General features: G+C 51.7%; 10 protein-coding genes across 10 annotated transcripts; 4 read left to right on the plus strand and 6 right to left on the minus strand.

Moving 5' to 3' along the window:
• Positions 1-66: 66 nt before the first annotated feature.
• BDR25DRAFT_304799 (uncharacterized protein) lies at positions 67-2,664 on the minus strand. The gene is made up of 2 exons (XM_033690285.1): positions 2,268-2,664; positions 67-2,216 (listed from the first exon to the last, which is right to left on the minus strand). Exons 1-2 carry the CDS (start codon positions 2,463-2,465, stop codon positions 354-356), a joined length of 2,061 nt encoding a protein of 686 aa, XP_033545675.1. The 5' UTR covers positions 2,466-2,664; the 3' UTR covers positions 67-353.
• Positions 2,665-2,979: 315 nt separating this feature from the next.
• BDR25DRAFT_326529 (uncharacterized protein) lies at positions 2,980-3,350 on the plus strand (the record flags this gene model as incomplete). Its single annotated transcript, XM_033692279.1, has 2 exons — positions 2,980-3,013; positions 3,118-3,350. The coding sequence occupies 2 exons, from the start codon at positions 2,980-2,982 to the stop codon at positions 3,348-3,350; spliced, it is 267 nt and encodes an 88-aa protein (XP_033545676.1).
• A 405-nt stretch (positions 3,351-3,755) lies between these two features.
• On the plus strand, positions 3,756-5,592 carry BDR25DRAFT_344087 (UPF0052-domain-containing protein; the record flags this gene model as incomplete). Its single annotated transcript, XM_033693899.1, has 3 exons — positions 3,756-4,087; positions 4,153-4,459; positions 4,692-5,592. Exons 1-3 carry the CDS (start codon positions 3,907-3,909, stop codon positions 5,590-5,592), a joined length of 1,389 nt encoding a protein of 462 aa, XP_033545677.1. The 5' UTR covers positions 3,756-3,906.
• Positions 5,593-6,822: 1,230 nt separating this feature from the next.
• On the minus strand, positions 6,823-10,977 carry BDR25DRAFT_53492 (uncharacterized protein). Its single transcript, XM_033698705.1, has 6 exons — positions 10,792-10,977; positions 10,543-10,730; positions 7,514-10,491; positions 7,386-7,457; positions 7,165-7,333; positions 6,823-7,108 (listed from the first exon to the last, which is right to left on the minus strand). Exons 1-6 carry the CDS (start codon positions 10,863-10,865, stop codon positions 7,059-7,061), a joined length of 3,531 nt encoding a protein of 1,176 aa, XP_033545678.1. The 5' UTR covers positions 10,866-10,977; the 3' UTR covers positions 6,823-7,058.
• Positions 10,978-12,593: 1,616 nt separating this feature from the next.
• BDR25DRAFT_230337 (uncharacterized protein) lies at positions 12,594-13,390 on the plus strand (the record flags this gene model as incomplete). The annotated part of the gene is made up of 3 exons (XM_033685336.1): positions 12,594-12,979; positions 13,102-13,201; positions 13,340-13,390. The coding sequence occupies 3 exons, from the start codon at positions 12,594-12,596 to the stop codon at positions 13,388-13,390; spliced, it is 537 nt and encodes a 178-aa protein (XP_033545679.1).
• Positions 13,391-13,742: 352 nt separating this feature from the next.
• Positions 13,743-14,677, minus strand: BDR25DRAFT_357206 (uncharacterized protein; the record flags this gene model as incomplete). The annotated part of the gene is made up of 9 exons (XM_033695774.1): positions 13,743-13,834; positions 13,886-13,931; positions 13,984-14,079; positions 14,135-14,182; positions 14,231-14,250; positions 14,285-14,330; positions 14,368-14,391; positions 14,449-14,488; positions 14,553-14,677. 9 exons carry the CDS (start codon positions 14,675-14,677, stop codon positions 13,743-13,745), a joined length of 537 nt encoding a protein of 178 aa, XP_033545680.1.
• A 120-nt stretch (positions 14,678-14,797) lies between these two features.
• On the minus strand, positions 14,798-15,405 carry BDR25DRAFT_357207 (uncharacterized protein; the record flags this gene model as incomplete). The annotated part of the gene is made up of 4 exons (XM_033695775.1): positions 14,798-14,930; positions 14,988-15,020; positions 15,060-15,315; positions 15,366-15,405. 4 exons carry the CDS (start codon positions 15,403-15,405, stop codon positions 14,798-14,800), a joined length of 462 nt encoding a protein of 153 aa, XP_033545681.1.
• Positions 15,406-15,479: 74 nt separating this feature from the next.
• BDR25DRAFT_357208 (uncharacterized protein) lies at positions 15,480-16,664 on the minus strand (the record flags this gene model as incomplete). The annotated part of the gene is made up of 1 exon (XM_033695776.1): positions 15,480-16,664. The coding sequence occupies one exon, from the start codon at positions 16,662-16,664 to the stop codon at positions 15,480-15,482; it is 1,185 nt and encodes a 394-aa protein (XP_033545682.1).
• Positions 16,665-17,222: 558 nt separating this feature from the next.
• On the minus strand, positions 17,223-18,139 carry BDR25DRAFT_53517 (uncharacterized protein). The gene has a single exon (XM_033698706.1). It carries the CDS (start codon positions 17,913-17,915, stop codon positions 17,403-17,405), a length of 513 nt encoding a protein of 170 aa, XP_033545683.1. The 5' UTR covers positions 17,916-18,139; the 3' UTR covers positions 17,223-17,402.
• Positions 18,140-18,714: 575 nt separating this feature from the next.
• BDR25DRAFT_304803 (uncharacterized protein) lies at positions 18,715-19,734 on the plus strand. Its single transcript, XM_033690286.1, has one exon. It carries the CDS (start codon positions 18,760-18,762, stop codon positions 19,585-19,587), a length of 828 nt encoding a protein of 275 aa, XP_033545684.1. The 5' UTR covers positions 18,715-18,759; the 3' UTR covers positions 19,588-19,734.
• The last annotated feature ends 188 nt before the right edge of the window (positions 19,735-19,922 follow it).

The following is a 19,922-nucleotide window of genomic DNA, read 5'->3' on the forward strand; positions in this document are numbered from 1 at the left end:
TGAACATGTTCAGCATCACTAGATCAGACTGAGGAGTGTTAAGATGAATTAAAGGGTAATAGAGAAGGATGATCCATGTTTTACATGTAGAGGAAGGCCAGATTTAGAATGAGACAGGGGTATCATGAGAAATAAGACTCTGACCCATATATCCTTTATGATAAAGTCAAACGCATCTGAAATCCACCGCAGATCCTTCGTATCCGAAATAACTACATTCAAGGCAGAAACATAACCCCATCAAAATGTGGGTGCTGAGATGATCCGGTAGGAGAACCTGAGTAACACACCAGAATGTTCATCGTAGAACTCGGTATGTACTAATACACCGGTGTTGAAATGTTTCGACCCTCTCACCTCCTACGACTCCGGCTCCGGCTCCTCGTTCGACTACGGTCGCGCCGACGCCGGTCCCTATCATCGTCCTTACCGTTTCCTCGACCAGGTAGGTAACGATCAGAAGCCTCGATCCGGGTCCCGCCCCTCCTAAATTCCCTCTCCCTAGTCCTATCTCTTGACCTAGACCTAGACTTTTCCCGGTCGCGGCCACCACGGTCTCGGTCTCGGTCTCGGTCACGGGGTGCTGTTGCGGCTGCACCTCCAGGAACATAGCGATCGATACCATCATGACTTCGCGAGCGTGCGCGGTATCGGCGACGAGACGATGAACGTTCGCGGTTGCGACGGGCCCCACGGGAACGAGATCGAGATCGGTATCTACGGCTATCACGGCGATCATATGGGGAACGACTTCGTGAAGCATATCGAGACTTTCGGCGACTAGAGTAGGCTTCTCGTGACGGGCTGCGGCTATATCTCGAATCTCTGTCCTCGCGGCGAGTACGTCTATCATCTCGATCATCCCTGTCTCGACGTCTGCTGTCGTCGCGAGCCCGGTATCGGTGGTCATCGTCACGATGCTTAGATTTCCGATCATCCTCCCAACGAGATGAGCGTCTCTCGTCTTTTCGGCTGGCATGTGAGCGGGAGCGAGTGCGGCTGTGCTTGCGCATGCTCGAGCTGCGTTCGACACTACGGGACCTTGTACGGGAACGGCCACGGGGTTTCTCTTCGGTTCTTGATGCCACGTCCCACCTTGATTTCACAGCAGTCTTTTCGTCCAGTTTTTCAGCTGCAATTGCGTTTTCCTTGGGGTTGTCTTCGTTTTGTGCAGTCGTTGTAGGTGGTGTTGGCACAGCAGGCGGCGTGCCTAGTTTGATCTCCATCTTGATTGGGGATTTGCTGAGAGGTGACTGAGGCTTTGAATCGATTTTGGCAAGCCTGGCCGAAGTAGGGTCTCGTGGAACAATAGACTTGGGCGGGAGCGCTTTGCGCATGGGTGGTTCGAGGGATTCGGACCGCTCTAGGGCAGGCCTCTGTCGAGACTTTTTCAATTCTTCACTCTCTTGAAGAAGCGCCTCCAATGCTAAGTCATCATCAACCTTGATGTCATCCAGGTCAATAGGTTTCACCGGCTCCGGGGTCGGAGTCTTCCGCCTTTCTCGTCCTCTACCCCGAATTGGTGATCGGCTGCGGCCTCGTTCGCGGTCTCTATCACGCCCACGGTCACGCTCTCGATCTCGTTCCTTTCGACGTGCTTCCCGCTCCCGGGACTCTTCCCGGCGACGCTCGTCTTCACGCCTCCTTCGCTCCCGCCTCTCTTCTCGCTCCTTTTCGATGATACGCTGACGCTCTTCCTCTTCCCGCTCACGCTCTTCTCGTTCCCTCTCTCGTTCCTTACGTCTCCGCTCCTCACGTTCTTGGCGTGCCTTCTCCCGCTCCTTTTCACGGGCTTCTTCCTCCTGTTTCTCACGACGCTTCCTCTCCTTCTCCCTCACTCTGTCCTCTCGCTCCCTCTCGCGCTCTTTTTCAAGCTCCTTTTCTCGTACTGCAGCTCGCTCCCCTCGTCGTGCATTCGCTTCCCTGGCATAATCCTCGTCACTCTTACTCCCACGTTTTTCCTCTTCGGCAGCAGCCTCCTCACCAACCTCCTTGATCCTAAACTCGCGCATCTTAGGAGTACCTTGAGTTGCGAACAGTTGGTCAATCATAGAATCAATGGCGGCCAAGACTGGATTATAGATGTCGCCGCGCTCCCCAGCACCCTCGATCAGCGTCGCGGCAACCCGTGGTTCCTTGGAGAGCAGACTAGGATCTCGGTCGGTTTCGCGATCTACGAGCTGCTCCAGGGCGGTGAGAAGTTCGGTTTTCACGGGCTGCAGAGCGCAGAGGTTAGCTACGAACCCGCCTAGCGTGAATATACATACATCAGCTTCGAACTGCGCTAGCAGCTGCTTGCGCATCGAATCATATTCGCCCTTCTTCCTGAAGGTGTGGAGGAGATTGTCGATTGCGGATCGCTTGGTTTGTGAAATGGGCAGGTCCGACAGCTTCAACTTCTTGCGCGGAGGCAAGTTCCCATGGCTATCGCCATCGAGCGAGTGCTTACGGCCGACTTCAGCCATGGAGGCTGAGTCGTAGGCGTGAGGGGGAGTTGATCGAAGTTGTGAATATTCACGGCGGCGTCGCTGCGAACAAGATGCAAGGCAGGGGACGGTGGTTTGATGGCCCGGAGCGCCGAGACTTGGCTGCGGCACAAGAGCTCGCTGGGTGGAGTGACGGCGACACGCAAAAGTGAGAAGTGATCGTGCGCAGCGTAGTGAGGGTCGCAGTCAATAGAGCAGTGAGTAGAAAACGAATCAACAAAGATTCCGAACGGGGGAAACGTGTTTCCTTCTGCACATGCAATCCCCTTTCTTGGCAAATGCACGTGACCAGCCAAGCTCTGATGGACGCCGCGCCGGGCGAAGAACCTCACGCCAACCCCAAGGCCCATCCCAGCAGCCACAAGGGACGCGATCTCAAAACACCCAAACCTCCACCGCCCCTTATCGCCACGATAATACACCACTCCCGGGCTCAATTATCGTCCCAGAGCATTTCTATACTTCTCCGACACTTAAAATTCAAACTTCAGTCATGGTTCACAAGGTCCTGTTCTGGAGTGGCTTCGGTAAATATCTCACCACTTCGCACACCGCACATTCTGGCCCACCACCGCCTCCCCGCAAACTTACACATCGAGCTGGAGCTGACTGCGATTGACCGCTCACACAGGCGTCGGCGTACGACTATGGCAGCTCGGCATTGAGATGCGACCACTGTTCAACAAAGAATCGCTCTGGGTGTATCCCGTATACGCATCCATCGGCGGCAGCTTCGGATACTGGCTCATGGGCGTCGAGGCACGACAATTTAAGATGCTGGCAGACCGGCGAGATGCTTTGCTTGAGAAGCGGGCACGAAGGAAGGAGCGGGAGGAGGCAACGCGAGCGGAAGGAGCTTCGTAGAGCTGATGGTGGCATGTTGCGGTACAGAAAGCTGGGCGGGAATTGAAGGCGGCGAAGGCCGTGATGCGTGCTAAGGCATTGCGTACATCTGGAACTCACACTTAGTATCTTTCCTTGCAAGACAGGACGAGAAATGAGATGAGCGGATGTGGCCATCAAGGAGTGATGATGACATCCGAGCCGGGGACTCTAACGTGTACAAACTCCTCAAATCCACCATAAAAAGTATCTTACAAACACTGCATCAACGCGCCGTATACACATCAACCTTGAGATAGTATCTAATTACGTGCATATTGTGGGGTGCCATTGATATACTATTGATGTTGCGGCTATCCTAATCTGGTAACCCCAACTTCGCATCTAGCGATGACTCTTTTCCCCTTCCCTTGCCCAACCACCGGCATGTAGTTAAAGAAGACACCTACACATCAATCCCCTAAATGTCACTCTGTCAATAACCCAGCATGGCCTAACAATAAATCTCCCACCGCTCCCTGCGGTCTGCTTCTACTCCTACGTCATCTCTCCTTCTCTCCCGCACCTTACATCAACAATGAACAATAGTATCAAACCGAAAGGCATCGTCGTCTTCTCCGGCGGCAGCGCCGCCAACAATCTCGTCGATGTCTTCAAAACTGTTCGTGAAAACAAGAGATGTCCTTTAAGCTATGTAATCCCTATTTCCGACAATGGCGGCAGTTCGTCGGAGTTGATAAGAGTGTTTGGGGGGCCAGGTACCTATACCCACGATAATAACCAATTCTTCCTACTATATAAGCTAGAGACTGATTGAATACAGGTATCGGCGACGTGCGCTCTCGCCTCGTCCGTCTAATCCCCGACGACCCTGATCACGACGACAGCGAGAAAGCTGCAATTAAGATCTTCTTCAACCACCGGCTTCCCAAAGACAAAGAACTCGCCAAACAAGAGTGGTTACAAATTGTCGAAGCTAATCATGCTCTGTGGGGAAATATCTCAACGGCGAAGAAAGAGCTGATCAGGAGCTTTTTGAACCTGATCAATTTCGAGATCTTGAAGCGGTTGCGGCCGAGTTCTACTTTTAACTTTTCAAGCGCGAGTATTGGTAATTTGTTTTTGACTGGGTGAGTTTTGGTCGAGATTACTTTTCTGTTGCTTTGCAGTTCATCGCTCTAAATATCCATCTGGGATCGATTAACGTGATCCCATTACATTGTCATAATATTTCTTCCATTTCTACAAAACTATCCTACTCTCCTTATCCCTCAGACCCCATCCTTGAACTTTCCTCTCACAGATCGTCATTTCTATCTCCTTTCCATTCTCTAGGTTCTCTAAATCTAACACCCCACCCAGTGCGCGCCTCTTCTCCGGCTCTTTCGAATCCGCCATCTACCTCCTTTCCTCCATCTGCTCCGTCCCCTCGCATACCCTCGTCCTCCCCGCAATCTCCACAAACCACACACACCACATCAGTGCGGGCCTCCAAAACCTCATCACCATAACCGGGCAAAACAGCATCTCACACCCCTCTGTCCCTTCCCCACTCGAACCCAACCCCTCCGAACACGAAGAAACTGAAATGCACGACCGCATTGAAGACGCTAATCTCCCGGGCTCCCTACCAACCCTCCGCAAACAATATATCGCTTTTTCGAAAGAAGGCGAGGAGGATTTACCCGCCAGGATCGAGCGGATTTGGTACATCAATCCGTATGGCCAGGAAATCCGCCCACCCGCGAATCCGCGCGTCATTGATGCGTTAGACTCAGCGCAGGCAGTTATTTACAGTATCGGCTCTTTATATACCTCGATAGTCCCGAGTGTGATATTAAAGGGCGTAGGAGAAGCGCTAGCGAGGGCGAGTATTCGGTATAAAATCTTGATTTTGAATAGCACTAATGACCGGGAAACCGGACCCTCTAGCTCCCCATTAACAGCCCTAGACTTCATTGCCGCAATTGCCAAGGCGGCGGCATCATCTCGTGGACCCGGGTTTGTGAGGGAGGTGGAGAAGAGGGAGTATAAAGCGTATGTAACGCATTTGATACATTTGCAAGGTCAGGGTACGCCGAGGGTAGATAAAGAAGAGTTGGCGGAATTGGGGGTTGAGTGTATCAGAGTGTATGGGAGAAGGGTGGGGGACGAGCCTTTTTTGAGGTATGACGAGAAGGCGTTGACTCAGGCGCTCGAGGTTACGATAGGGAGGAGGGACGTGAGGTTAGAAAGGAATCGAAGAAATACGCTTGAGGGGTAGGGGGTTGGGGTGGAGTTGCTGGGGGCTCGCTATTGTGAGATTGGTGTTGAACTAGGGCTACAAAGAGAAGTACTAATGTTCGCTGTAGACTCGTGAAGACTCGCCAATAATCCGTGCGAGTCTGGGGGCGGATGCTAACACTACTGCCTCTTATTAAGTGATCTGGAACATGACCAGGAGATAATATAGCACAGAGTTTAATCGTATTGGTCCCCTAATTCTAGTAAGATGCTTAATAAACCAACTCCATCCTGACCATGTTCTCTATTGGATAGGAAGGTGCAGTATATTATTTTCCCAACAACCCATTGTGATGGCGATATGAATTCTAGATGTATATCCTATGCTTTGCTAAATACGCCCCTTTCTTGGAAAAACTGTTCAACAGCCCCCGAAACCTCACAAAGTTCCAATAGCCTCAGCACGCTCCTAGTTTTATCCATCACAAACTAGGACATGGCCACGCACGCGATCTCAGAAATCCCTCTTTTAATGGCGAGATACTTTGCGTACGTGTTATCATACGTGTTATATATTTCATGGAGTTCTTTCACTGCAGCACCCTGTAAAATAGCCTTACGCTATTCGAACCTGTGCCATCCAGTATTAATGTTTTTTTACGACATCGTGTTGGCGCCGACGAGCGGCGTCTTTTAAGATGCCCTCGTAGCGGAGCCTTTCACTAATAACCGCGCCTGTTGAAAGCAACAAATTGACAACATTCACGTAACCACCCTTGGCAGCATATCGGGGGGGCTAATTATTACGTGTAGTAGGCTCTACGCACCTAGAAAGTAGTAAGTTAACGTGATACTCGAAGGCCGAGCAACGAAAAGGGCAGGCACGATGGAGCATAACGGCAGGCAGAAGCGATTTTCCAACAATTCAGCAATTCATCGGCCTTTTGATTGAAGTCTTAACTGCCTCTTGTTGCAGCATTAAATATTATACAGGTTATCACGAATCCTTTTCCTTCCCTACACTTCCCCTTTGATACTAAGGACCCTTTCACAATTTCCTGTAGCGGCCGTTCTGCAGCCGTAGAATCCCTCCTTTAGCCAGACAACCTCCGACTTTCAGAGATAACTAAAAATAAAAGTTGGGTATGAAAAACATGAGACCAGACGCCGCTATGCAGGGCGTTTCCACCGGTGGACCAAATCGAAATAAACCACGTGCATCCATACAGGAAGAATGATGATACAATGAAAGGGCACCTTTCTTTTGTCTCTGGCAAGAATCCAAATCAAATGAAACCCCCTCACTATACAGTCCTGATGCATTACTCAACAAAAGAGAAGGCTGTCCAGCTGGTCGTACGGTCGTGTTCTTGGTGAAAAGATAGTTGCGTCAATTGGAATGGGAAGAAACAAAAGTCTTGGGTATGTGAAAGGCGGGTAAAGAAAATGCAGAAGGTTCTGCAAGGAAGACGGAGCGAATGAGATAGAATTTGTTGTAGCGACAGTTCATGCTAATTGGCCATACGCGAGCCAGGCTTCGTGTGCTTCCCTCAGAACTAGAAGGCTGTGAGTAAGAAGACACATGGCTAATATGCAGAATATGATCACTTACTTTGAAGGACTTGAATCTGGGCTACATAAGTTTCACAAGCGCACTGGAGCGTTCGACCATCGATGAAATCGAGTACGACACTGTTTGGTAGCTCTTGGCGGTCCTGGTCTGGTGCATATGGAGTCCGGAATTCGCCGAGGTGGAATCGCTTGATTATGCCTTTGGATTGCTAAACCTCTTGTGAATAGAATGCAAAAATTTCCCAGGGGAGGGACACATACCTCATTTGCCCTCGAAAGGCTCAGTACGAGATTCCCCATGCTGTCAACCTCAACCCATCTTCGTTTCCACAGCTGCACGTTTTGTTAGCGTTCTCGGACGTTCAAAGCGGGAGTTTTGGGATACTTACCAAAGTGTCAGGAAATTGGACGTTGAGATCTCCAACTTGAACAGCGGGAGGGGGTTCGCGAAGAGACGGTAACATAGTGGCGGGATAGTCTTCCTCTGCTAATACGGGGCTGATCCCACCGTTCTTTCGGGAAATAGATGACATCCTCTTGAAGAGCTTACTTGTCCTCGAATCCTTCTTATCCTTCTTTTCTTCTCGTTTGTCGTCCAAACTTTCAAAGCTGTGGGTAGATTGGCTACGTGTAGCTGAGGAAGGCTTAGACTCGCTTAGCCGCCGACCGAACGATCTCCAACTACTCTCGGACGAAGACCGTGGAAGCGCGGATGTAGCACTAGCTTCCCTCGAGTGTGACGATGATGGAGGCCGTGGCGAAGTAGGTTCCATCTTCGGTGGAATTGGCTTCGTACTAGAAGTTGGCTGTGTATATTTCTGATGATCGATGATGATCGGGCTCTGGTGTAGCTCCAGGGGCGTATTCTCCGTTGGCATCGCCAGACTTGGCTTGTGAATACGGGAGTCTCGAACAATGCGTGCTGTTACTTGAACAGATCGAGGCTTCTCAGATTCCTTTTGGACATTGTACATAGTCTGTTCGGTACTAGGAGGGGATGGCTGCAACACAGGTTTTCTGTCAGGAGTCGTTGAATTGGACAAAGTTGCGAATGAAGCACGGCTAAGACGTTTGATGGGCAGCCCGTTTGGAGAATTTCCAGCTGGGGGAGTTGAGAAGAAAGATGACTTGCGCTGCGCAACAATCGAATGGGAGGCGTCTGGAGTCGTAATTGGACTTACAGATACTAACGAATCTCTAGTGGACTTCTCCGCTAGGGCCTTGATCCGCTGCGAGATACCAGATGACACGTTGATCTTCTTTGCTGTTACTGCACTGTCTGTGTTTGCGTACGGAAGCCAGGATCCGGAGGATTTGCGCTCTCCCAATTGGTCAGGGGTGAGACGGCCGGGTTTGTACTGAGCTGACGATGACCTTTCCGGTATGGTAACCTCGGAAATTGACGATGTCCTTGGGAAATACTGTGACATGGGGGATTTAGACACTGATACAGGCTTTGCTTCCTCAAGTTTTGCGCTTTGCAGTTCCTCCATGAACGAATCATCTGAAAGGTACTCTGCGTCTGAGTTTTCGGCACTCAGATGGATTTGGATCGGGTCAACCATGACCCGGCGCTTCTCTTTCACCTCTACGAAGCTCTTCCTTTTTGGAACTGATAGGATCATTGACTCCCTCTTTTCCTTCTTGCTTGCTAAGGCGTCATGTGGAGCTTGGTCATTGGAAGGAAAGAAGATCATCGATTCTCGCTTCGACTTCCGAGAATGAGCATCGCCCTGGTCACCAAGAGTCATGAGAACCATGGATTCTCTATTCTTTCTCCGGGCCAGAGTGTCGTCCTGGGTAGAAGAACCTTGGGGTTCCTCACTCGATTGGACTGTAACCTCCACCCTTGGAACCGAGGAGTCGGTATCAGGCACCACAGTTGGAGAGCTTTCAACTGAATTCTTCTCATCCTCATTCTGCGATAATTCCGCAGCATTGTCACTCCCTTGATGGGGAAGGCTCTGAATGCTTTCCGGCTTCTCATTCGCTTCACAGACAACCTGGTCATCTTCTGATATTGATGACGGCCTGGTAGATGGGGCATCAGAAGATCCTTGAGTCTGGGCTGATGTTGGGGAGCATGGCGACGCAGCGGAATGCTGATCATCAGTTTCCGTGTGGCTATTTGTCATGTGCGCACTCAAATCTTCTGGGGAATTTGAGGACTGGTTGCTGGCAAGATTCGGCCCCTCCTGCTTTGAGGACAGTTCATCATTCTTGTATGATGCCGTAGCTGGCTCCTGCTCCGGGTTATCTACGGGGCCAGCCTCTTCATTCACGGTTTCCATGAGTGGGTTAGCTGCGGCTTGAGCATCTTTTTTGGTGACACTGTCATCACTAGCGGCGCTGGCCTCCTGAGACAGCGCTTCCGCTTCCTTTTCCTCCCTCTCTTTTTGAGCCTTCAGTTGTTTCTTTCGGAGTTCTAAAGCCTTCATCAGCCTTCGCTTCTCCGGCGTCATTCCGGACGACCCGTGACCATAACCATGAATCGGCATAGATCGAACGCTAGCGGGGCTCTTTGGCGGATATGTTGGTGATGGTAATGGCATGTCCGGGATACTTGGTACTGGTGGTGGAGGAGGGAAGGCAATGCTGGGCACAATGCTCGAGTCCCTAGATTTTGGTCGTCTTGGTTCCATGGTCTTCCTGCTCGCGACTCGGAGCCCAGCCGGCAATGAGGAGACGGGCCGCGCAGGATTCTGAGCACCATTGCCAGAGGTATGCGGTCGTTTGCTGTCCAGTGACGGCCTGGGCCGGGGTCCTAACTTCACTTTCGGTTTATACTGGGCGTAGAGCTCTGAGTAGAGATCAGATAATGCTGGACGTGTAGTCTGGGAAGAGAGCCGCGGATCAGGGCCATGCTCGAATAGGGCGTCATAATGCTTCAGACTGTCTCGATAATTTTCCGTCTTGAGTTCAGGATCATTCCTCTCCGACACCGCCTCAATAGTTCCGTGAGAAAGCGTTGGATTGGAACCCTGTGCGGCGTTCGGCTCGTTGTGGGTGGAGAGGGGTGGGAGCGATTCTGATGTGGCTGGCTTTTCTGGAACCTTCGTCTCGATCTTGCCCTCGGCGTTCGTTGGTTCAATGATCGTGGGTATTGACGACGCAGCAGTAGCCGGTCGTGGGGGAGAAACGGCGTCGACTAGAGTTCCCTGTCCTTCCTCGACATCCTCGGTGATCTCATCCAGCTTGTTCCGTCGTGACGAGCCGCTGGACGAGCAGCTTGAGGGTGCAGCGGTGTGCAATGAGCAGGCGGATATGAGGGCAGCATCGCTGAGCTCGTCGCCAGAAGTAATGGAGAGTATGGTATCATGAGGGGTAAACTTTTCTGTGACGGCTTGAAAATGCACGGCGACGCGGGCTTTGCGGTGAGGTTAGCTTCAGCCATGTGCTGCATTGCATCTCGACATACCTTGCAGCAATCGCGATGTGCCCTCGGGTATGCACTTGATCAATACCTTCCGCCGCCGGTACAGCAAGAAGCCATACAGCGGTGACTTTTCCTCATACTGCGCTACGGCTCCCCGAGTTTCTGCAGCTCCACCCGTGCCACGGGTCAGCACCTCGACGGCATCTCGCGAGGCGTACTTAAGCAGAAACCTAAACAGCAATGCATCAGCGTTGTCATTCAGCTATGCGGGGAGGAAAATTCAGCTCTTACCATCCACCCGCCTCGGCCAAGGCGCCCTGGTATGCTTCGGCAACTTTGGCATCGTCGAGCCCGTTCAGCGACATTGCGACGGCGGTGGTGGTGAGGGAGAGGCAGTGTTGGCCCTCTGCGTGCCCTCGAGCGGGTGCGTGAAGACCGTCGGCGGTGGGCAGTACAAGAGGTGAGGTTGCTGGGACTGTGCGCCGTTGTCAGGGGTTCGTTCCAGGGCCTCGTTGGCGCAGTTAGACGTGGATGGAACGGACCATTTGCGAAATCCGGAGGCGAACACAGCAGCACGGTGAATGTGTCGTCAAATGCGGTTGTTCGCAGCGCGCCGGCACAGACTGCGAAGATGAGGGGCAATGAAGTGGGTTTGCGTTGGGTAAATGTGGTGAACAAGCAGGAGGAGGAGGTGCACATGCAGCTGGAGTTTCAGCTTCGCGCCTTGCCTGGACGAGCTCTTAGCGCCCTGCCGCCCACAAACCCTCCAACATGGCGTCGTCGGCCAGCGCGGCCCGCGAGTAAGAAGTATTTCCCGTACTTCAATTCCTCCGAGGGCTGTTTGCCGTGCAACTTCCGGAAGACCACGGCGCGGTCTGAGGCGACACGCTTATCATTCATCGCCATGCCATTGGCACATCTGCTGAGGCTTCGGCGTCCCAGGGACACTCCTTAGAAATGTAGACCGGTGGATCGTCGCGCAGCTTCAACACTCTCCCGAAGAGCTACTCGCGGATCCAGCGCGTCACAGAAGACTGACTTGAAGCACAAGAGGTCGCGGTGGCCTTGCTCGCCATATCGCCATTGCTAGGGTCATACGGCTGGACACCTTTCCACGACCAGCCTGCGCGGAGCACTCTATTCTGCGAATATTAATATCCTGCCATGTTGCTGCTTGAATCAAGCACTGCTTGCATATGTATCACCGTGTTCTTGAAGGCTTCATTCACAGCTGCTAGTCGACGATCAGAGCGGCTGCAGTCAGGGTCATCCTAGCACGCCACCACCTCTTCACCATCTTCAATTTCCAAGTCACAGCTTTCCCTTCGCCTACCCTTTGATCCCTCACCAAGGCTATTATTAACGGAAAATCTAAGAAAAAGCTTTGAGCACATTGTGCCAGCCAAGGACATCTCATAGATCTATTCCCAAGACGACTGCATAGCAGTCGGACAATTTCAGCAATCGAAATATGCACCAGTCCTCAGTCCCCACAGAATCATCTGCAATAATTTCTAGCCAACGCGGCCAGGACGCGTTCTCTGTCTTCGCCGCTCCATACCGGAAGCTTTCAGCAGAGAAATGCGCGGGCCAATGACACACTGGCGAGGGCCAGCGACGGGAGATTGACAAAAAAAAAAGCACTTTTGTGCAGGTGCTGCCGGCCATCTGCAGGACGTGCCGTTATCGTGAACACTTGCCCACCTTATCGCACCGTCTTACTTGTCTAAGTTTGGCTGACATTCTCCTGCCCCTTGCAGCGTGCAGCACCGCCAACACCTGAGGAGGAGACTTTCGTGCCCCTTCTGGATTTTTCATCAACCCATTACCGGTGGAGCCTGGAATTCGGAACAGTTCCGGGGCTGCGGTAACCGGTCGGCTCCCGCCGTTACACAGATCTCTCGTTTGCTCACATATTGCTCGCTATCTTCATTATATCATGGTCTTTCGGGCATTTTAAACCCTTATATAGAATTGAACACAGCTTCGGCCATGCTCTTACGATAGCGGAACTTAAAACTATATATTTAGTAGCAGCACCTCCTCTTGCGGACGCCGTCAGCTTCAATTAAGTATCTCCCCTCATTGACACAATGATATCTCTCCCGCCTATCCACAGTCTGTCTCACCTCCCTGATTCTGAATTGACCACAGTCTTGGACCTTCTCTTCGAACCTTCGCCGCCTCTGCACACACTGTCTCTTCCCATCCTCCGCTCTACGACTTTCCCAACATATAACACCTTAGTCGTGGCTATCAATGCCCAATTGAATGCACTAGCAACTTCAGACTCTCCCGGACATGTAACAAGGCTTTCCGAGATCCTATGCTCGCATCCGCGGCTGGGGGAGAATAAAGTCGACAGTGAGCAGAGTCGAGCAGAACAAGCACAATTGCAGAAGGGTGGAGACGAGGAGAAGGAACAGCTGGCCAAGTTGAATAGCGAGTATGAAGCGAAATTTCCGGGACTGCGATATGTGTAAGTCTTTTCTCTTTGAAAGTCTAATTCCTTCTAGAAGTCATTCTGCGAATTCCAACAGCGTTCTTGAATCTTTCCCAGTCACTTCATTAAACATTAGACACTTCCTGACACGTGTCCAGCGTCTTCGTCAACGGCCGCCCACGACCCATCATAATGGAGAATATGAAAGCGCGAATCGGCCGCGGAGACATCAAAGCCGAGCGCCAGGAAGCGATCCAGGTAAGTTGTTTTTGCTACCCCCCTGAACCTGTGTCCTCATTCGCCTTCCTCATCGCCAGGCTCACCTCTTGCGCAACTTTCGCCGACACGAGTCTCACTCCCCCATTTTTCGAACCGAGAAACTAACATAATGCCTAGGCAATGTGTGATATCGCGGCTGATCGAGCCTCCAAGCTGTCGCCGGATTGAAGCCCAGCCGTATCTATCAGTTAACTAACGTTCGAATGACCACTCGGGCAGCACTCCCTCCGTCGTTATAAAAGCAACTTACATGCCAAGCACCTGTAAACAAACAGCCTCTCCAACTCCACACATCTGTCGATCTCCTTACTCCCGCCCTAAAACACCCGAGCTCCGCCGACAACACCAGGTTCGAAGACCGTTTTCTCAACCCTCCAGTGCTTTTCCTGACAGCCCCCGCACCTGCATTTTGAAGCGCTAGGCGCTCTCTTCATATCGTCTCGAAAAATTGATCATACCGCCTCCGGAAACAAAGGAAGAAATTTCAAATATTAGGGCTTTTTAAAGCTTTCTGAGAGGCTTATATGGATGATAGTCTGCGATACTCGTTTATTGCGTCATTAGTGGAGGGATGAGTTTGTGTCAACAAGTTCGTACTATGGCCTTCCAGAGCTCATACCCCGAGTGTCTGCAAAGGAATAAGAAATAAAATAAAATAAAGACCAGTTTTCTTCGCCGGTTGTCGAGAGTCGTTGCGTGTGGCGCCTGGCTATGACTGAACCGACATTGCGAGTGACAAATACCTGTCCATGAGTTGTCACTATTACCACCGCTACTGTATGAATTGTCGAACGTGTTGCCACCTGACAAACGACATCCTTAGCATTTGCCGACTCCAACCACTGCTCAGGCCACAGCTTCAGGGGGTTAGTTTATAGATCCAGAGCTTAAAGACATATTGAAGCTAAGGACAACAAGGACTGGGCAGATAAAAATGCTCGCCATGTGTGCTTCTTCATCCTCATCACATCAGATGACTAGCTTGTCAACGTTTCACCGCCTGCCTACCAAGCTAAACCGTACCTCAACTCACGCGCATTTTCTCTCCATCTAACAGCCTACCAATCCCACCACTATCAACCCGTGTTGTGTTCTGTGGCTGCCCGTTCTGGTCACACATCCCGCCAAGAACCGCATCGCGCAACATGAGTAGTGGATGATATCCAACGCTAGATATTACATTCGGTCCTTCTCCTCTCGCTCTCGTGCCCAAAGATGTCGGCCACCAAGATGTCAGATTGGCGGGAGAGACATGGAGTGTGGGCACTTCAAGGGGTTAACAATATAATAGTCAGCTAATCACGTTGGAGGAGTTGGAAATTAGGGTCACTTTGGTCCGTTTGGGTAAGCGGTGGGTGTCAAGAACGACGGACCGTTAGTGAGATGGTCGGGTGGCGAATGCTTCAATGAGGAATGAAGGGAGAAGGATGAAGATATCATGGCTTGAAGCGACATAGTAGTAAGATTCAGATATATATGGTATAAAACAACCTAGCTTCCTATATTGATTTTAGGTAATGGGTCGGCCAGACCTATTCTCTAGTGTAAATGCAACAAACTCTCAACAGAGTGACGTTATGCACTATAATTTTTCATCAAACCAACCCAAGCCATTGTTACGATGCAAGTCAATGAATCACCCCTGGGAAATGAGGTGTCAAGGTGAGATGAGAGATAGAGATGGAGCAAATAGAGGAGAATGATAACACTCCAATCCGGACACCCCTACTTAGGGATATAGTACATTAAAGACAGTCTTAAAAACCCCCAACCCAAAACACTAGCGATAGCTCCAACCCTAAATAGAACCGATGAAGGTGATTAAACCCAATTTAACGCCAGATCCTTCAAGAGCCCATACCCAGAGTATTTAAGCAGAGAAAATGTACGATGTTGTATAGATAGCCCCCATTTTGGAAAGACGACATTTCGTGATCCATCTATGGTAGATGCAGTAAACCCGACCGACCAAGCCGTCCATGATGATGCGTTTTGAGACGAGTGAGATATGGAGATAGTGAAGATGGAATGGGATGGAGAGGAACTACTCTCCTGTGCCGTACCGTGCCGTGTTGTGTTGTATTGTTGCCATACTCAACCGAGCCAGCTAAAGTGTGATAGGAATAGTTAGTGAGTTTGGAACTCAATGCGCTGCGATATACGAGAATGGCTGCGGCGGCCATGATGAGGAAAAATATAGTAATAGTGATGGAGGGGACCCATGCGAAGCGTGGTGATTACTTGTGAACACCGGATGTCATGAGTTGAACTTCAGAAACATGAGGCTCTTCTGTCGCGCTCTTTCCTCCTTAATTTCCGCTTCCTTCTTAGCTAGTGCATCGATAGCTGAAGTATCCGGGACAAGGCTGGTTCCAACCGAAACGGCATCATTCAAAGGCGCGGTAGCGAAAATCGCGGAGAAGTTTGGCGACGAAGACGCCGGGAGTAGGGAGGGCTGTGCAACCGATGAAGCCACTGACGGGCCCCCTTTCTTAATGTCATGGCCCAAGGCGCTCGGCCATATTGCCTCAGCGCCGTCATCAACGCCGTCGTAGTCTCCTACGACGGGTTCTCCAGGATCTAAGATACTGAAGTCGGAGTAGAACATTGGCGGAGGCGTTTTTGCGGCCTCGCTGGGGCCTGTACCAACGGTCGAGAGTGTCGACGAGTACGAAGCCGAGGTGTTTGCGGACGGTGAGCGAGAATCTACATCGTGCATGTTCTCGTCGTCTGCTAATTCATCTTCTTCGTCTAAGTGAGAATAAGGGTTTGTGATCTCGTCTTCCAGATCAAAAGCATCGTAGTTGGATAGCCCAAGTGGCGAAGGCGGTAACGGAATGTATGACTTTCGAAGACTCTGAGCACGTGGAGACGCATAGAAGTATGCGTCGTTGGGTGATGAACATGATGATGCCTCATCTTCACCACCATCACTGGATGTCGGTGAGGATGGGGTCGGTGAAGAGTGTCCGGATGCCGGATCTCTTGATAGCTCGAAATGGTCTCCAAGGCTCACGGAGGGAACCCTGTGCAACACTGGTCTTGTGTGCGTGTCGTGACTTCCATACACAAATGCTAAGCGTGCCAACTCAAGTTGCTTCTGCTCTCGCTCTTGCTCCACCAGTACTCTTCCAAGCCCTCCATTTGTCTCCTTAGCTTGTATCGCTTGTCGTCGAATACGATTCAAGATAGCGGCTTTACGCAGTAGGTTCCGTCCGAGGGCCCTTTGCTTTGCCCATACGGCAATCTTGGAACTTCCGCGGTCAACGATGTTGGTGGCCGGGTGTGAGAACTGGGGAGATAGTCGGGAGGTGATCAGGAAGAGGCGAAGCCTACGCTTCTTCTTGTGCAGACATGAATACTCACCGTCAACGTCTGTCACAGCCCGACAGCGTTTCCTCGGCCGTGGGGGGGATGGACGGGGTGGGAACGTCAGAGTCATGGCCAAAGGGGTAGATGCGACAAAGGTAAAAGCAATGTTGGCGGCCTCATGTGTAGGAATGGGGAGCCGTAGGGCTGATACTGAAGTTGATGGTGGTGATGATGTCGAAGAAGTGGTAGAGCGCATCATGTCCCGTCGGCCCACTTTCTTCGCCGTTTGTCGGGTTGGTAGGAGGTGAGCGGTCCGCGACGGCCAACCATACTCGCGTGTCGACGTTGACTGGTGCTGCACATATACGCCAAATGGGAGGTGATGCAGTGTCGAAGGGATACCAACCAGAAGGGTCTGATGCTGCGGGAGAGCTAGCAGACAGTGAGGGCTCCCGGCAGTACTGGAATCGCAGCCTACACCCAAGCTATGAGGATGCTGAGAAAGCATGCAGTGTCAATGCCCTTGAGAGGCATCACGAGATTCGCTTCTCAAGCCTGCAACCGGCTACGCACTTGGGCGCTGGAGAGTGCCGGTGGAAATAAAAAAGGCACCAAGCTACCGGGAGAGGGGAGATACAAGGCAAAGAGGCTGCATGGAAGGAGGAGAAGAGGTGGGAGGGTGGTGTGGTAGAAGTGTGAATTGGTGGAGGCGGTCTAATAATACCTAATGGGTCCTGGGGGAATCGAGTCGTCTGATGACCCGAAGCTCTGGCAGCATTTTGCGGAGAACCCAGCAACAGCACCAGCCCCAGATGCACGGTTTGCTTGTCCCTCCACCCTGCGCCCTGTGCGAGTGAGCGAAACCTTTTCATGGCAACGGGTTTAATTGGAGGCAAGCCCAAAGCCGCACGCCACCGACACGCCAATTCACCACCCTGCACCGAACTTTCTGACCACTTTTCGACACATGGGCAGACGCTGACTTGGCGGGCAAGTCCTGGGGAGCCATGGAGTACGGACGAGGCGGACACGCGACAGTGTCACAGACGTCGGCCTGAAAACTCGACCTCGCAGGATGGCGTGCGATGGCGATGAGGTAAAGGAGAAGCCCACCAACGCGCGGAGAAAAACTCCTCAGAGCATGAAGGTGGAATGGAAATGAGGCTGTCAGCGGCCAGGGTCCTGTTAGTCCCTCACATGTCGCATCTAGCGGCGTCCGCAGGCGGCAATTGCTTGCGACTCTGTCGATCGGTTCCAGGAGTCGACAAGTTTTTTCAGAGGCCTCCAACAGGGCAACCGCAAGAAAAGCGGATTTGACGCGGCCAACAGTTGGTTCGCTGCCGGCTGTCTTTTCTGTCACCAGAACCTCAGCCTTAAACATGGGATGTGCGCGCGATCTGCAGCGTGGAATTCGTTCTTTTCTCCTGCATCGTCATGGGTGCTTCGACCAACATGCTGATGTTGTCTGGGCTCCAGTTTTGATCAGCCTGCCCTGAGCCTCCAGGACTCGATCCGGGAAGAGACCCCCAGCAAGCAGGGAGCTGCGAATCTCAGACGATCCGGCCTTAAGCATCGGCGCCTCGACCGAAGCAAAGAAGCCCACGGAAGCAGAAAAATGTCGCATGCCCAGTAGGGGCTCGTCTACTACCTTGAAATGTCAGAATGCTACTCCTCACTCCTTGAACCCAGTCGCGCATCATCAAGCACCTCCTAAGAGTCTGACGTTGGGCTTCCTTGACAGTTGCTAAGAGATGCTCTGACGCCCATCTCCTGTCTAACGAGTGAGTGAATAAAATTTTTCACTGAGCATTGCGAAGCACTTGTAGGTTACGAGGCGCTGCATGCCTGCTGTGTGTTGGCTGGAGCGGGGATCTCCCCATCAGAAATAATAGGCACGGGCGACCAAGGCAAGTTGTGCTGACCGCTCTCCTGTTGGATGTCATTTCTCTTCGACTTCCAAGCTTTTCTTGCGAAACACTCGGAAAGCCATGGAGACATGTTTGCAGCTGCAGACTCGCTCGTCTCCGCAGGCCTGCGTTCGCGACTGCGTTTTGCGGAGAAGTCGTTGACACCGCTGCGCCTTCGTGCATTCTCTTACGTACTCTGCCCTCTGGCTCTCTCCTTACTGGCGTTCACCGGTGACGGTCGGGCTGTCTGTACATGTTGTGCGTGTAGCACCACGAAGACTGCGCTAACTGGTCGAGTAAAATCTCCATGTGGTCACGATGGTCTTTCTCCCCAGGAGTCTGCATGTCGGTGACTCGCTAGCCAGCCAGCGCTGCACAGCAAGCTCTTTGGAGGAATGCTCCAACGAGCAACACTGTCTTCGAGCCAGCCTCTCTCAAGACCGGCCTCTCCTTTCCCCTTCCCCCTCCCCCCCAATCATCCAGGTACCCGCCAGCGATCCTGCACACTTTTCCGACGTTGCAAAAGACAACATGTCACTGCCAGGGTACAGGGCTCACCTCAACTCCGCCTGCATGAAAAGCAATTGCTTCTTTCACCCCCTCCATATCCCGGCCATGTCGACGAAGGTAGTGCGGCAGTCCCCAAAACACCTAGGACAGAATACTGCACCCTTCTCTCAAAGCAGCAAGACTCATGTTTTAAGACTCGAGAAGAAGCAATTCGAAAAGGCGGAGAAAGAAAAACCAACAATTCCCCTCAGATTTCATTTCCCCTCCAGCCCCCAGGGTTCGTCTCCTGCACACCGTTATTGGCTCCTCGATCAAGGATGTCCGAGAAGCTCGATCTTTCAGCTCCTTGTCCGCGCCAGGTTGCCTTCTTTTTCTCAATTCTCCACTAACGTCTCGAAGCGCCCAGAAAGCTTCTTCCTGCGACTTCCCCAACAAAAGAAAAGTAAATGCAAGAAGGCACGGCTTCCGTGGCGCCTCGAATTGGCCCCCTTGGAGAATACCCGTGGAAAATGCCGCGCTTGTCGTTTGTCAAACTCGAGTGTCCTTGAATTGATTGACCTAACCGACCGCCTTTTGCTGCGAGGTCTGATGTCTTGCAGCATGCCTTGCAGATACGGAACACTTTCAGCTACATAATTGACTTTTAACGAGTACTCACCAACACACTCACCTTTTTCAATTTATTCACGCGCATTGGAGGGGAGATTTTTGAAGCACCTTCACAGCTCATCGGATTCGTGTTTCTATCTCTAGGTAAAGTTAAACGAGCGACCAGCATCGAGGGATTGTATGTACGATACGTTCATGAGCTTCATCTCGTACGGAAAAGGAAATTTCTATTTCTGTCACCTCTTACACTTACATCTACACTACGCTTCCTCAACAAATGGCACAATCCATACAATCCAACACTCCTTCCTCCTTCCTCACCGCCACCCACCATTGCCGAATCAGGCCCTCTATGGATGTAC

This window comes from Lindgomyces ingoldianus (assembly GCF_010093535.1).
Source record: "Lindgomyces ingoldianus strain ATCC 200398 unplaced genomic scaffold BDR25scaffold_23, whole genome shotgun sequence".
Taxonomy (NCBI): Eukaryota; Fungi; Ascomycota; class Dothideomycetes; order Pleosporales; family Lindgomycetaceae; genus Lindgomyces; species Lindgomyces ingoldianus.